This window comes from Vespa crabro, chromosome 4 (assembly GCF_910589235.1).
Source record: "Vespa crabro chromosome 4, iyVesCrab1.2, whole genome shotgun sequence".
In the NCBI taxonomy this organism is placed as follows: domain Eukaryota; kingdom Metazoa; phylum Arthropoda; class Insecta; order Hymenoptera; family Vespidae; genus Vespa; species Vespa crabro.
Window position 1 is genome coordinate 7,505,368 of NC_060958.1, and position 13,951 is coordinate 7,519,318.

Genomic DNA, 13,951 nt, shown 5'->3' on the forward strand with positions numbered 1-13,951 from the left:
ATGTTACATATGTATATATATATATATATATATATATATATATATATATATATATATGTATATGTATATGTATATGTATATGTATATGTATATGTATATGTATATGTATATATATATATATATATATATATATATATATATATATATACTATCGATTTATATTTCAATACTATCTATAACGTTAATTATTTCGAGGATTTATAATCATTATAAAGATCATAATCGATCGATTTGATTGAATAAATCAATTTTAACTCCTTTCGATATTCAAATTCTAAAATATCTCTCGTAAAAAGATCCGAGTAACCAGACTCGAATAAAATTTATAAAGTCGGACGAGAACTTACCGAAGAAAAAGAAATTAAACTTCGACGTACTTTTTTCTTTCTTTCTTCCTTTTTTTTTGTTTTTTTTTTCTTTCTTTTTTTTCTTTTTTTTTTTTTTTTTTGTTCTTTTTTGTATTCCAATTTATTTAAGAGCGCATCGTATCTACGTTATTTTATTGAAGTAAAGAGAGAGAAAAAGATAAAAGCAAAAAAACAAATTCTTTCGCGAACGTAAGGTGCGCATATAAAAAAAATCAATCTATTTATTTATCTACTTTTAATATGCGTTGAGAAATAAAATTTTTTTGCCGAATATAGAAGAAGAAGAAGAAGAAGAAGAAGAAGAAGAATATTGGCAGAGATAAATATTTAGCGTGCTTTTAAGAAATCTAAGAAATTATGAAATCATCAATTCGATTCCGACGTACAATAATTACGAAAATGAACGAGAATAGATGATATAATATCGATCGGTGTTCGTCGTACGATAAATTCCACATATTTACTTACGAATACGATAACGTATTTTACGTTAGATACAATTATTAATTCTATAATTATTATTATTATTATTATTATTATTATTATTATTATTATTATTATTATTATTATTATTATTATTATTATTATTATTATTATAGATGTTCGTCCCGTTTTTTGCTTTCGTTTTCTCTTCGCTCGTTTCTTTTCCTCCTTTTTTCTTTTTTCTTTTCTTTTTCTTTTTTTCTCTTTTTTTTCTTTCTTATTTTTTTTTTCTTTCTTATTTTTTTTTCTTTTTTTTCTTTCTTTTTTTTTTCTTTTTTCTTTTACATCTCACATACAACGATTAAAACGACAGCCGCGTATGTACGAGAGCTATTATTAAATATATATGTATATACAAATAATCGTCCTATCTAATATCCTCTCACAGCGAGTGATCACTTTGATAAATAATTATCCTATTAAATAATAACATCGCGTTATTTATTAAACTAAATCGTAAAAGTACGTGTACGTTCTATGAATTTCAATCTTCCTGTTGTTATTGTTGTTTTTCTTAGAAGATTATAAAATAATTATTAAAATTTTGTCTTTTTTTTTCTTTCTTTTTTTTTTTGTTTTTATTTTTTTTCTTTTTCTTTTTTTATTCCTCTTCTTACACATCGCTTGTATTTTTTTCATAAACATACATGCACACATACATACATACATACATACACAAATACACACATACATACATGCATACAAATATACATACATACGTACGTACATAGATACATACATACATAGATACATACGCCGTACATATCAGCACCAATTATAAAGCAGCACCAATTTTACGAGATGAAAAAGGATTAGATAAAAAAAAAAAATGATATTCTTCTGATCAAAATAAACCATCGATGAAAGAAACTTTTTTTTCTTTTTTTTTTAATAGTGGCTACTATATACCGGCTACTATTATTTCTATTATTACTATCGATAAACTATCGATTACTACTATTTAACAAAACTCGATGGGATTTTTCGATGTTACATATTTATATAAAGATACGATGATAATATATAATCGTTGAATAACAATTAAATTAACGAGACGGTATGTTTAAAAGTTATTAGAAAAACAAAGTGACGAGAATGAAAGTACAATAAAAATGCAATAATTAAATAACGATAACAAAGAAATTTCGCTATTAAAATACGATTGAATACTAAAAACGCAAGCACTATCGTCGGCGTTATACTTTATTTTTATTTTCGTAAAATGAGCCTATGGTTTCTTTTTTTTTTTGTTTTTTTCGTTTCGTTTTGTTCTTTTTTTTTTTTTTGTTCTTTCCATTCTTTTTTTTTTGTACCAAGACAAAGGTACTAGAATTTGTCGTGCTGCTTTCATCAATATTTGGTAAATCACTTTGGTACATCTATTTTAGTCACATATTCGGCGTCATTTGTTCTAATACCTAAGCTGCTTGTGCGCACAGTATATATGATTAACATCGTAGGAACCTAGAAGAAAAGCATACGACACTCCTTATCGCTTATCTAAGTAAACCCGACGGTATAGAAGTTAGGTCTCTTATCATTTTTTTTTGCTTTTCCTCTTTTTCTTTCATTTCTTTTTTCCTTTCTTCTTTCCATTTTTTTTCTCACATTCGTTGGACTAAATTATTATAATCTAGCTAACGCAATTGAAATCATATCGTGTGCATATATATATATATATATATATGCAGATATATAATAAATTATCTTAATTTGTTTTCACTCTAGATATACCTTATCAATCTGGTATATCTTATATACCTTGAACTTTAGATTTCTTGAAACGGACGTATTATTACAATTTTCATCGAAGTAAATCTTAATACCAAGATCACAAGACAGTTACATATTTCGTGTAAAAAAAAAAAATCTTAAACGAATAATTTTAACATCGTAATAATTCGATCGAGTTAGGATCGTGAAAATGATTCAATAAAGTCAAGAAATAAAACAACGTCAGAAAATGGAACGATTAATTATTTGTTAAATTGAAAAGTTAATTATTTGTAATTAATTTTTCCATGATACGATTTAATCTCCGACGATCTCGAAATCGATTCGATTGAGATTAGCTTTGATTGGAATATCAACTTTAAAGGCTAGATCAATGAGTCAATTTTAACAATTACAATTATCAGATGATATCGTAACGATACGATTTATTCCTGTTCCTTTTTTTAAATTTATTTCTCGGACGTTACGAAGAAAAAGTTTAAATAAGAATAAGAAAGATCGAATTATATAATAAAAATAACATGGACGACGACGAAAAACGGCTTATGATCGTTTAATATTCATGGCATAAGTATACGATATGTTATCAGATCGTAACGCGAATATAAGATAACATTTTATTGGGATCTTAGACGAATTTATAAAAGATCGTCAAGTTTTTAATCCATAATACATGAAATATCGTCCGATTTTATTTTAGAGAAAATTTATTTGTTCAATAAAATTTCTCGAAATGATGCGATCGATCGATCCATTCGGATATTTCATTCGCATTTCAACGAGGAAAGTATAACATCTCCTAATTTTCATAGTAAAATTTCCGATAGGAAGTTTCTATCTTTTTCTTTTTTTTATCTTTCTTTTCTTTTCTTTTCTTATTTTTTTTTTTTTTTCAAAATCTTAAGAAACATTCTCAGATGTTTCTAAGTCGTACTTTCTTCGAGCTTTCGTGTTCTCGCCAGGAACTGGTTGTGCATACGCCTTCGCCCCTCCACCAATCGTTCACATCCTTGTAAAATTTCGCTGGACGATCATCGTGCAACATTGCACATACGCGACACCAAAAGTACGTGTTTATAAATTCCCCTGTGCCTTTCCATCGAAAATACGAGTTGTAAAGTTCGTCATCGTTATCCAAACGATAAAGATAAGTTGCCAATTCTTTCGGCGATTCGAATTCGTCGACGTGAATGTAAGATCGGTAAGGTGCACTTCTTGCATAATCGCTCGGATGTGCACCCATCACGATCGGCAATACGTTGTGCCTGAAATCGTTCGTTTTATTAATTATAATCGTTTTTTTGGCTTCTTCTTTTTTTCTCTTTTTTTTTTGTATCCATTTAATCGCGACAATCATAGAGATTAATAAATTCGTAATTTCGGAAATAACTTTACTCTCCCGATGATTGAAAGTGTTTTTATCTTTTTTCCTTTTTCTTTCCAATTTTTATAATATATATCGAAATATATATATATATATATATATATATATATATATATATACCCGGCTCTATTTCGAGCGATGGTTAACCCGCAATCTCTCAAGTGTATTATACAGATAATCGATTTTATAGAAAAAGTTTAATCAAGAAAGAGTCCATACCCAAGCCCATTCACGAAGAACTTTTCCGTTATATAGTCTTTGCAGTTGGAATTTTCAAAAGCGAGATAAAACTTGTAGTCCTCGTCTAACATGTCGAAACAAGTTTGCGATTGTGAGCGAGGACAACGTAATGTTCCGCAGGCACCATAAATGTCTACTTGAATATATTTGGACAGTTCCTTGGCATAATGCATGCGTTGATTTCGTGGATGACAGTTTGAAACGAACCAGGCGACCTTGAAGAAAATAAACGATAATATATATATATAGAATGAAAAACTATTATAATAACTGATTCGATTAAATTTCTAAAAGTTTCTTTATGACCTACTAAAGGAAAGTACGACTCACCTTTTTCGTTTTATTAGCGGCATAATTAAATGTCTGTGGGATTTGTTTCACGCTAGAATCATAATATTGCCATCTTTCGTAGGGCGCAACTATGTCGCTGTCACGACGATAAGTAGCCGTCCAATTGATAAGAGCATTTTTTACACTTTGCGTGTGATAAGGACATTCTAAAAAATACAGCATCCATACCTAATCATAACAATCGTATGATCGATTAGAAAAAGGATAAATCATTCAAATATTAATGGATATATCAAATGTTTTATATTAAAATTATACGAACCTGATTACGAGGTCTTCGTCCTACATGCGTTACGTAATCCTTGAATAATATTAAATCTGCCTCGTCTGGATTGTCACGAACGATCGTACATGTATTCACAGGGCAACGATGTTGAACGAAAATATCCGAACCAACTTTGGCTTCCCCCATACCATGGGGTACCATTATTTTTTTTAATCTATGCTCGTCCGTTCTATTGTAATCAGGTGGCACGAACATCAACTAAATGTAAGAATACAAATTTATATATATATATATATATATATATATATATATATATATACTTTGTAAAGTAAATGTTTTTGGCAACGATCGATATTACATGAATTATTTTAACAAAAATAAAAGTGACATATGTACTTGATTAGTCACACGGTCATCGTAAGTATCCTCTTCGGGCCATAAACGTGCCAATCTTCGACCAGTACGACGAGATTTGGTAGCTGGATATGGTCTTCTTGTACCACCTTTCATATACCAAGGCCTTCTCGATGGAGCCAAAGAATCTATCGAATTTTCCGACAAGATTGTCGTTCCAGTCGAATTCACCTGTTTTGTCAAAGAAAAAGTACAAAAAATCACAAACGAGCATAATCCTAACATTTTGTGTATATATATATATACATATATATATATGTATATATATATTTACGAAAAAAGAAAAAAAAAAATAAATCAAAATCTAAGACACTCTCTAAATAAAAAAATACTTTATCAACTATGACGAAGTTAATTTCTGACAAGCTTATATTCTTGTACGAATTTTTACCATTATGTTATAATTCACGTTATTAACTAGCATGATAATGATTTTACGAGCTTGACAAAATTAACCTTGTTCCTTCGATATTATTCTATCTAATCAACGAGATCTAAAAATTTCAAGCGTATTATTTTCACGTGCTACACGAAAGCTACGTTTATTCGTTCGTTCGTTCGTTCGTTCGTTAATTTGTTAGTTCGTTCGTTCGTTCGTTCGTTCGTTCGTTCGTTCATTCGTTTGGTCGATGTAATTGAGCGATAAATTTCAAGCCTGTCGAAAACTGATTTCGAATTATCGCATTAGTTCAAATGAGAAAAATCTACTTTCTTCTTCTTTCTAGAAAATCAAGAGAAATTAAATCCGTGAAAAAAAAGGGGTCTCTGAACTAATACATATGTTTTATATTTTCGAATAGAACTTCTTTCCCGATCTTCAATGAGATCGTATGCGTGTGCACCGGTATTCCAATATATATGTATGTATGTATATGTATAATATAACATCGATTCGTATATCCGTACAAGATATCTATATCTTATTTAGCCTTAAAACAAATTTTACCTGTAATTATTTATATATTATTTCAAAAAATTAATGATCTTAACGATATTGTAGATATTATCCATGTATGTACGTATGTACTTACATATGCATTTACGGAATTAAAATCATTTTTCAAAGAATAGGAAAGCGACAACGAAAGAAACTAAGACTCTTAATTCAAATACATTTTCGAACTACGATGATAAAACACACCCATTCACACACACACACACACACACACACACACATACATACATTCAGAGATAAAGAAAAATAGAAAGAGAAAGAGAGAGAGAGAGAAAGAGAGAGAGCAATGTATGTGTGTGTGCATTGAAGCGAAGGCTAACGATGAACTGCAAAAAGCAGTCCGATTAGTCAGCCGCAAAAAAAAAACAAAGAAAAAAATAGCCACTAATCGCTGCTTACTACTTATGCGACATTTTGCTGTGAAGAAGAGAGGCACAATACGTCGAAAAGGCAGGCTAATTGCTTCTCTTTCGCACGTTAATATTCAACGTTGCGGCGTTCTATTGCTAAATATACCTCGGTTACGTCTTTTCTCTTGATCGTCTCTCGAATCGTATGCATTATCCGTATCGTCGGCTTCTTCGATTTCAAAGGCCAATACTGTTTCATCTGCGACTGAAATTTGGCACTTTAAAAAGTGTCTCAACGTATATAAGAATTATAACTCGTTTTGTTCGTTTCTCGCGACAATTTTTATGTAATCCTTTGTCGTTTTTCACTTTTTCTTCCTTTTTTTTTTTTTTCTTTTTTTTCCTTCTTGAAAAGAAAAAGAAAGAGAAGAAAAAAGAAAAAATAAACCAACTAAAAATAATCGTAATATAAAATTCACTTTTCCCATATTACGTTTCTTATTTTTTTAATCAGTTATAACTTCACCGATACCTCAATTTCAGAATTGCAAAATTTATATATATATATATATATATATGTCACGAAGAATGTGTAGAAAATAAATATGATATATTTTTTTCTTTTTCTATTCTCTTTTTTATCGTTAGGTAAATGCAGTACGATGAATCGTAAAACGATAGAAAACATTTTCTAGATTCGACGAACGATTTCATTTCGAAACGATTATTCGTCGTTTCGCGATGGGGAAGAAAAAAATATCATACCGGAACGATACAAAAGAGGGTTGTTGGTTTGAACGACATAAAAAAAGAGAGAAAAAAAAGAAAAAAAGAAGAAGAAAAATAAAGAAAGAAAAAAACAAACATTGATAGAGAAGGTGCGCGAAAAAGTGAAAGATTACATATATATTTATATATATACATATATATATATATATATATATATATATATATATATATATATATACATATATATGTATGTATATCACAATGTGAAAAGCTTTCGTATACACCTGATAATATCGATCCACAGTCGTCCTTAAAGGAACGCTAAAGAGTCCGTAGACCGATCGATATTATCGTGCAGCGTTTTGGGCTGCGCAATCTTATTGATTACACACACATACACATACACATAGATAAAAAGTAGCTACAAAGAGTGTTAAAAGAGAGAGAGAAAGAAAAAGAGAGAGAGAGAGAGAGAGAGAGAGAGAGAGAGAGAGACATAGAGAAAGAGAGAAAAGTTCGTAAATCTTAAGTCGATATAATCGATACATTAGAAATAATTTTTATACAATTAATTATTATCGTTATTTTTAATAAAAATTAATCATTTATATATATATATATATATATATATATATATATATTATATTGATATTATGTACCTTGGTCGTGTCTCCAAGACCACGAAGAGATTGCACTTGAACCGGATCCGATCGCATCGCATGCCAGATCTCCTTTTGACGTACGTTCATAAGTACCAGCAACATCCCCGTCAAACAAAATACGTAAAGAAAGCATCTCTTCAGTGACAAACGCGGCAGACCCATGCCGTCAGTCTCCTACTAGTGAGAATGAAATCCTTTTTCTTCTACCTTCTCCTTGATTCCTTTGGTTCCTTGTAACACGACGACATTCGGCCGAGCTGAAGCATTAAAATTCTTTATAAAATTCATTCTTTTTTTTTTGTTTTTTTTTTTGTTTTTCTGTTCTTTTTCTTTATTTTTATCATGACTTATGAGAAGAAGGAAAATAAATAGATGAATCAACGAAATATCATCGCATCAGAAAAGGAAAAGAAAGAGATGAACATTCTTATGTAATAAATTTTACTTTTTCCTTTCTTTTCTTTTTTTGTTTCTCCCTCTCTCTCTCTCTCTCTTTCTCTCTCTCTCTCTCTTCCTCTCTCTCTCTCTCTCTCTCTGTCTCTCTCTCTCTCTCTCTCTCTCTCTCAGTAAGAATATATCGCTTCGTCGTTGCATACTGTTCGATAATACGTCGATAATACCTACTTCTTGCATCATCGTAAAACCAGCTTCTTCTTACGTTAATCGACTTAATCGACTTACCAATCCAGCTACTATAGATATTATTGTTCTTTATACCTCTTATATGTGTACGTCTTTTTATTTTTTGGACGAGAAGTTTTGTATCGATCCATACATACTTATATACATACATACATACATACATACATCCATACATTTATGCATATTTAGCAATGGCTAATTATATTGATTATATGATCAAGGTAATTTGCTTAACAAACATGTTTTTCAATTGAATGTATTACTATTCAGATAATATCATAACAAACTATTACGACGTCTAATTATTGCACGTTATATCACAGAAAAATAAATCATTAGAAATATATAAAAACATTTTTTATTTTTCTTAATATCATGAAAATAGTTTATAATGTTAATTCGAAAGAAAAAAAAAAAAACACGTACCACGTATTTTTCGTTATTTCAACGACGTAATTTCGTGATAATATTAAATATTTGTATATGGGAATGCAAATTCTTTCTCAAAGGAACAATTCGTAACAAGAGGGAGGGAAAAATTTGTAGATAATCAAGGTTTCTCATCGTTTTTTATCTGACGATGAAAGTTTTAATGTTACTCGATAAATAACGTTTTTCTTTTTTAATTTAACGTTTATCGGTAAATAAAAGAAGAGAGAAAAAAAAAAGAACAAAAAATAATGTTTGAACGTTTCGAAAGTTTCGGAGCTACTGATGTCCATCGTGGAACGCTTCAATAACTTACTTATCGTTATTTCGAGAGATTCGTGGCAACGTATATGTTTATAACCCTCTAAACATTTTTTATAACCACAAGCGAGATCTGATCGTAACAATTTGTTACGTTTCGACGTTATCGTTTTTTTTTTTAATAGAACGAAACGAATGATCAATAATGTTCGCATATTAGGATAGCGTTTGTATTTTCGAAGGCCTTAGGCACTATATCATTATGAGTTCTCGTGACCTCAAAAGAACAAATTTATTTATGTTAATGAAATTTCATACGCTGTTTTTTCATCTTTTTTTTTCTCTTTTTTTAATGTTTTTTCTTTCGTCTTATTCTGACTTTTTAGTTTTAGCATATATATTAGACTTTCTTTTTTATATTGTTTTTCTTTCTTTTTGTATACTGTTGTTTGTGAGAAATAAAATTTTCATATTTGATCCCATATAGTGAGAGAGAGAGAGAGAGAGAGAGAGAGAAAAAAAGAAGGTCGAGGTTGTATCTAATGTATTTTCTAATAAACTCAATTAGAAATAAATCGAAAAAGAACGAAAATAACATTTTTAATTTACGTAATTAATTAGTGCATGTCGATTTTAACGAAGTGAAATTTTAACAAAGAGTTCGCGTTAATTTCGTTTCTAATAACCTTTTGGAACCTTTTCTTTGAGGCATTTTAAAATTTATAAACACCTAATACATAAACATATTTATGTACATATGTATATATACATCTATATACGGTAGAGTACGAGTACAAAGATAAGTACCTGGTATCAACAACGAAAAAAAAAATAAAAATAAAAAAAAAAATATATATATATATATATATATCGACGAGGAAGTGGCGAGGCACTTAAAAAACATCGAAGCGTACTTTTCACGGTCTATTCTTTCTTCCGTCACTAAAAGATCAAGCCTAGGAATATATTTTTGTGGTTGTCTGAATTACGTCAAAGATATTATCTTATCAGTGGGAGAGCTACGATCGAAGCAAGCCACGATTTTCACGCCCACCATGCTTGAATTACCGTCTCTCTCTCTCTCTCTCTCTCTCTCTCTCTCTCTCTCTCTCTCTCTCTCTCTCTCTCTCTTTCTGTCTCTGTCTGTAGCTATTTGTAACATTACATGATATTCGATATTCAAGGAAAATACGAATGTTTCTATACATTGTAATCGTAAAAATGGATACATTCAACACAATCGAATACATTACATTGTATACTTTAGAAATACCTTCTGGACGATTTTTATGGAATTTTTTTTGTATATATATATATATATATATATATATATATATATATATATATATATATAGGGAGAGAAAGAGAAAGAGAGAGAGAGATTTAAATTATCTCTTCATAGTCTCTTTCTAGACTCTCGTTTCGATACGGTCAGTGCTCGTATTGTCATACTTGTGAAAGGACGATCACATAATAAAAATATATGTGTCAATGCGTTACCATACTGTTTTGTAACGCTAATTTGATTTGCAATACTATGAGAATACGTAAATGTAGTAGCTAAGATTTAAAAAAAGAAAGAAAAGAAAGAAAAAAAAAAGAAAAGAGACATGAATAATAGTGGAAGAAATAGAAGAGGAGGAGGAGGATGACGAAAAGGAGAAGAGAGAAGAGGAAGAAAAAGAGAAGGCCTATGTATTAAGCACAAGTAGAAAGGAGTCAAAGCAAGGAGAAATTGCAGTCACGCTTAAAGACCCGAGCGAGCCTATACGAGGAGAAGTCCTCCGGTAAATTAATTAGTCTCGCCAATTTTCGTCTTGAAAATACGTAAAACAAAAGCGAAAGGAGATCGCTTTTAAACTGGGTCGTACGATATAAGGGAAATAAAAAAGAAAGAAAGAAAAGAAGAAAGTTAGAAATAAATAAACAAATAAATAAATAAAGAAAGAAAGAAAGAAAAAATGAAATAAATGAAAACTTATATAAATAGAGATAATAGATTTTATTCGAATTTCACGATTTGATAATTTGTTGATTATCGAAACGTTAGATATCTATCGTTTGATCGTGTCACCAAAGCACAGTTTTCAATTCGCATTCCTATGCACATAAAACAATTCAAACAATTTCCTATGCACATACGAAAGTGTATGTATGTACATATATACATATATATATATATATATATATATATATATATATACATATACATAAAGGTGATCTCGACAGCACAAACTCCGGAAATAATTACAAATGGTATTTAATCGAGACTTCGCATAACAGGAAATAAATGCTTTTACACATTTCACTTTTTCGATGTCATTTTTTTTAACTCTAACAACTACAACGGCTTCTAGAAAAGCAACGATTGTTGTGATTAAACAAAAAGAAAAAAAAGAAAAAAAAAGAAAGAGAGAGAAAAAAAACTTTGGAAGAAAATCTTTCAAAGATTCGATGAATCAAAGATCAAAGTTTTCTGTTTTTTCTTTTCTATTTTTTCTTCTTTTTATATTTTTTCTTTTTCCTTTTCTTTTTCTTTTTTTCTTTTTTTTTTAGACGAAGATCAAGCTAATAATATCGAGATATTTTTTTAACGATTTCATTGTTGCGTTTATCCACAACGCGAACATAACGAGTTAGTATTTTAAATATGTGAAAGTTCAAAGTTCAGAGGCAAATTTAAAATTCGATTTGTACCGAAAGAACAACTCGTGAATCACTTGAGTCGCGTACGAATCAACTTTTGCGCCTGCTCCCCTATTCGTCCTCTCCCTTTATTCTCTGCACGATAATATTCTCCTTGCATATAATCCACCAAGGAACATCAAACGGATAATACAAATACGTACAAGTTAATATACACATGCTTCGAAACTGTGTGAGTTTCGCCGTTACTTTATCTATTATAAATTTAATCTTACGGGGGCAAGTATTGTATATGCATGGTATCTATGTGCAGTAATTATAAAACGTTTCTTTTTTTTTTCTTTTTTAACCTTTCTATCTGAAATTTGAATTTTTTTAGATCTTTAAAAAGGCAAAAAAAAAAATGATTGCATACTTTATACCAATAAAAAAACTTTCTTTCCTCCTTTCCAATGCGGTTTCCTATGTCGTCAACATTGCAACCGCAGATACTGTATTCTAAACAACAAAAAAATATATATATACATATATATATATATATATATATATATATATATATATATAATCTGTCTCTCTAATTCGGACTATTTCTCAATTAAAAATAAAGTCTATTGTTCAAACCCGTGAGCGTGATATATTAGAAACAAAAGGGTCATACAAAGAATATAACAATGAAACGCCCGGTGTGAGAATTGCACATCATTATATAGGAAAGAAAAGAGATGATAGATAGATAGATAGATAGATAGATAGATAGATAGATAGATAGATAGATAGATAGATAGATAGATAGATAGATAGATGGATAGATGAATGGATGGATGGATGGATGAATGGATGGATGGATGGATGGATGGATGGATGGATAGACAGATAGACAGAGAGAGAGGGAGAAAGAGAGAGAGAGAAAAAGACAGGTAGATAGATAGATATAATATAAAAAAGAAAAAAGTATGATAAAAAGGCTGTAAGTAAGGAATAGAAAAATGACGTTAGAAGAGATTTAGTTCGACGATAGGAAATATTAATGATGATCGATCGGGGGGAAGAAAGTTATAGAAGGTATATACCTACATAATATGATAACGAATACAAGTATAGACAGATAGATATACATAGTATTCGTGTTCGTATATATATGTGTGTGTGTGTATGTATGTATGTATATATGTATGTATGTATATATGTATCGTACGTACCGTAAAGTAAACTTCCTCGATGGGAGTCTCGTTCACTACCACGTGGTCGGCCGCAATATAAAACGACGACAAAGACAACGAAGATGACCAGGACGATGACAACGAGAACGACGTTGGCGAAGACGATGATGATGACAATAACAATAACAATGACGGCAACGACGACGACGACGACGACGACGACGACGACGACAACGACAATGACAATAACGATGACAATGACAATGACGACGACGTTTTTTTCAAGAAACGCGTACGTCCGTAAAAGTCAACAGGACGATGTCGGACGTCGTTCGACGGAACGTCGTCGAACACCGTCGTCGGGTCACATGTCGGAAAGGAAAAGGGTGAAGAGAGAGAGGACGCGTTCAACCCCTTGTGTTCTACCCCACGATTTTCTTCTTGCAAGGTAGCCAGAGCGCTAATGCGCGCGCGAGCGAACGTGCAAGACAACTCACCGTCGTCTGGCGAAAACTCGCGCGCGTTTAACGGACGACGGAGCTGAGCTAGCTTCTAGACGTGCGACCCAGCCCGTCGCTTCTGTCCTATCCTTTTCGATATACTCTCTGCCACCATCCTCCCCTCCGTCCTCAGCCCACATCACCCAGATCCACCTATTGCCTTTACCAGGTTCCACTTCGTAGAGGGTGGCGGCGAGGGGAAAATCCATAAGAGTCGCGTCTGCGCCCTCCAACATTTCTCATCGCTCTTTTCCCCTTATGATTTTTATCCTTTTCTTTTTTCCTTTTATTTCTCTCTCTCTCTCTCTCTCTCTCTCTCTCTCTCTCTGTTTCTCTCTCTCTATTTCTTTTTTCTCTTTCCCTCTCTCTCTCTCTTTCCTTTCTTTTATCTCTTTCTCTCTCTCTCTCTCTCTTCCT

General features: G+C 31.0%; 1 protein-coding gene across 3 annotated transcripts; it reads right to left on the reverse strand.

The window, feature by feature from the left end:
- Window positions 1-1,972: 1,972 nt before the first annotated feature.
- On the reverse strand, window positions 1,973-13,212 carry LOC124423431 (glycoprotein 3-alpha-L-fucosyltransferase A). Of its 3 annotated transcripts, none has more exons than XM_046961139.1 (8): window positions 13,074-13,212; window positions 7,894-8,153; window positions 6,672-6,770; window positions 5,183-5,371; window positions 4,823-5,044; window positions 4,540-4,728; window positions 4,189-4,424; window positions 1,973-3,850 (listed from the first exon to the last, which is right to left on the reverse strand). In XM_046961139.1, exons 2-8 carry the CDS (start codon window positions 8,056-8,058, stop codon window positions 3,499-3,501), a joined length of 1,452 nt encoding a protein of 483 aa, XP_046817095.1. In that variant the 5' UTR covers window positions 8,059-8,153; window positions 13,074-13,212; the 3' UTR covers window positions 1,973-3,498. The 3 variants fall into 3 exon arrangements, with proteins under 3 accessions (XP_046817095.1, XP_046817094.1, XP_046817096.1); XM_046961138.1 differs by lacking the exon at window positions 13,074-13,212 and adding an exon at window positions 8,965-9,584; XM_046961140.1 differs by lacking the exons at window positions 6,672-6,770; window positions 13,074-13,212 and adding an exon at window positions 8,965-9,575.
- Window positions 13,213-13,951: the final 739 nt, after the last annotated feature.